Source organism: Dendrobium catenatum, unplaced genomic scaffold (assembly GCF_001605985.2).
Source record: "Dendrobium catenatum unplaced genomic scaffold, ASM160598v2 original_scaffold_127448, whole genome shotgun sequence".
Classification (NCBI taxonomy): Eukaryota; Viridiplantae; Streptophyta; class Magnoliopsida; order Asparagales; family Orchidaceae; genus Dendrobium; species Dendrobium catenatum.
Window position 1 is genome coordinate 1 of NW_021445883.1, and position 1325 is coordinate 1325.

The 1325-nt window shown below is 40.2% G+C and overlaps 1 protein-coding gene across 1 annotated transcript; it reads left to right on the top strand.

Moving 5' to 3' along the window:
• Window positions 1-93: 93 nt before the first annotated feature.
• LOC110110848 lies at window positions 94-883 on the top strand (the record flags this gene model as incomplete). Its single annotated transcript, XM_020842488.2, is given in 1 exon segment — window positions 94-883. A coding segment is annotated over 1 exon segment (526 nt), but the record flags the coding sequence as incomplete, so codon positions are not given.
• Window positions 884-1325: the final 442 nt, after the last annotated feature.

Consider the following 1325-nt stretch of genomic DNA (forward strand, 5'->3'; position numbering starts at 1 on the left):
CTTAAACATACTAAAATTTTACAAAGCCCATCCTAAACAAAGTATGAGTGAAAAAGACTGAAAGGAGGATCTCAAAGCAGTCCAACATCCTTTGCACCAGCGCCAGTCCTCGCCTCACATTCTCCTTGTCCTTCTCTCTTTCCAAAATAATATTATATATTAATCCTCAAAAATCTCCATCTCCTAACTTATCCTTTATTATTTATAAAGCTGCTTCTCACACGCACGTTATAGCTTTCTAACACCACTCCATATCCCTGACATTCCCTTCCTCCCCTGCTCCTTTAATGCTTCTCCCTCCTCCTCCTCTAATCATCTTTCTTCTTCTTTTCCCAATCTCCTAATTATCATTACTTAATGATGCCTCTCGAATCATGGCTCACCAAATTCAAATCCGCCGCCGTGGTAAACCTACCCGACTTCTTACATCGCAAGGCCAAGGTCTCCATCCTCGCCTTCGAGATCGCCGGCCTCATGTCGAAGATCCTTCATCTCTGGCGCTCACTCTCCGACGCCAGCCTTGTCCGCCTCCGGAACGAGACCATTATGCTTCCCGGCGTTCGCAAGCTCGTCTCAGACGACGATGCCTTCTTACTCGCCCTCGCATGCGCTGAGCTCACGGATGGACTTCGTTACGCCGTTGCGTCCATCTCTGCTCTTTGTCGCCGCTGCACCGACCCTGCTCTCCGCCAGTTTGGTTGTCTATTTAAGGAGTTCGGTGATTCCGGCGGCGATCCGCACCGCTGGGTGATGACGTGGAAGGAGATGGATGCGAAGGCGAAGAAGATGGACGGTTATGTGGCTTCTGCGGCTGCGCTTTATAAAGAGATGGATGAGCTCGCGGAGGCAGAGCGCGGCCTGGGAAAGGTTTTGGGAGCCGAGGTATAAGATGAGCCGTAATTACATATTAGTTAGTTAAGTTCGGTTTATCTGTATAAAATTGATGTAGTTTAGCGTTTTTTTTTTTGGCAAAAGAATAATAATTTTAGATTTTAAATCTTTGAAATATACGAAATTTTTTTATAAAAAAATTATTAATTATGAGTTTATTTCTAAATTTTTTAAGTACTGAGAGAGCTATAAAGACTATTATATTTTATTGATAAAAAAAATTATTAATTATGAGTTTATTTCTAAATTTTTTAAATACTAAGAGAGCTATAAAGACTATTATATTTTATTCTAGGGAATTCTAAAAAATATTATGAAATTTCAAGGGGAGAGGAGAGTATATAGGAGAGTATATTAATTTCCTGACAATTTTCATAATTTTTTCTTAATTTGAAAAAAAAAACATAATTAGCTATATTTTCAGCAGTGATTGA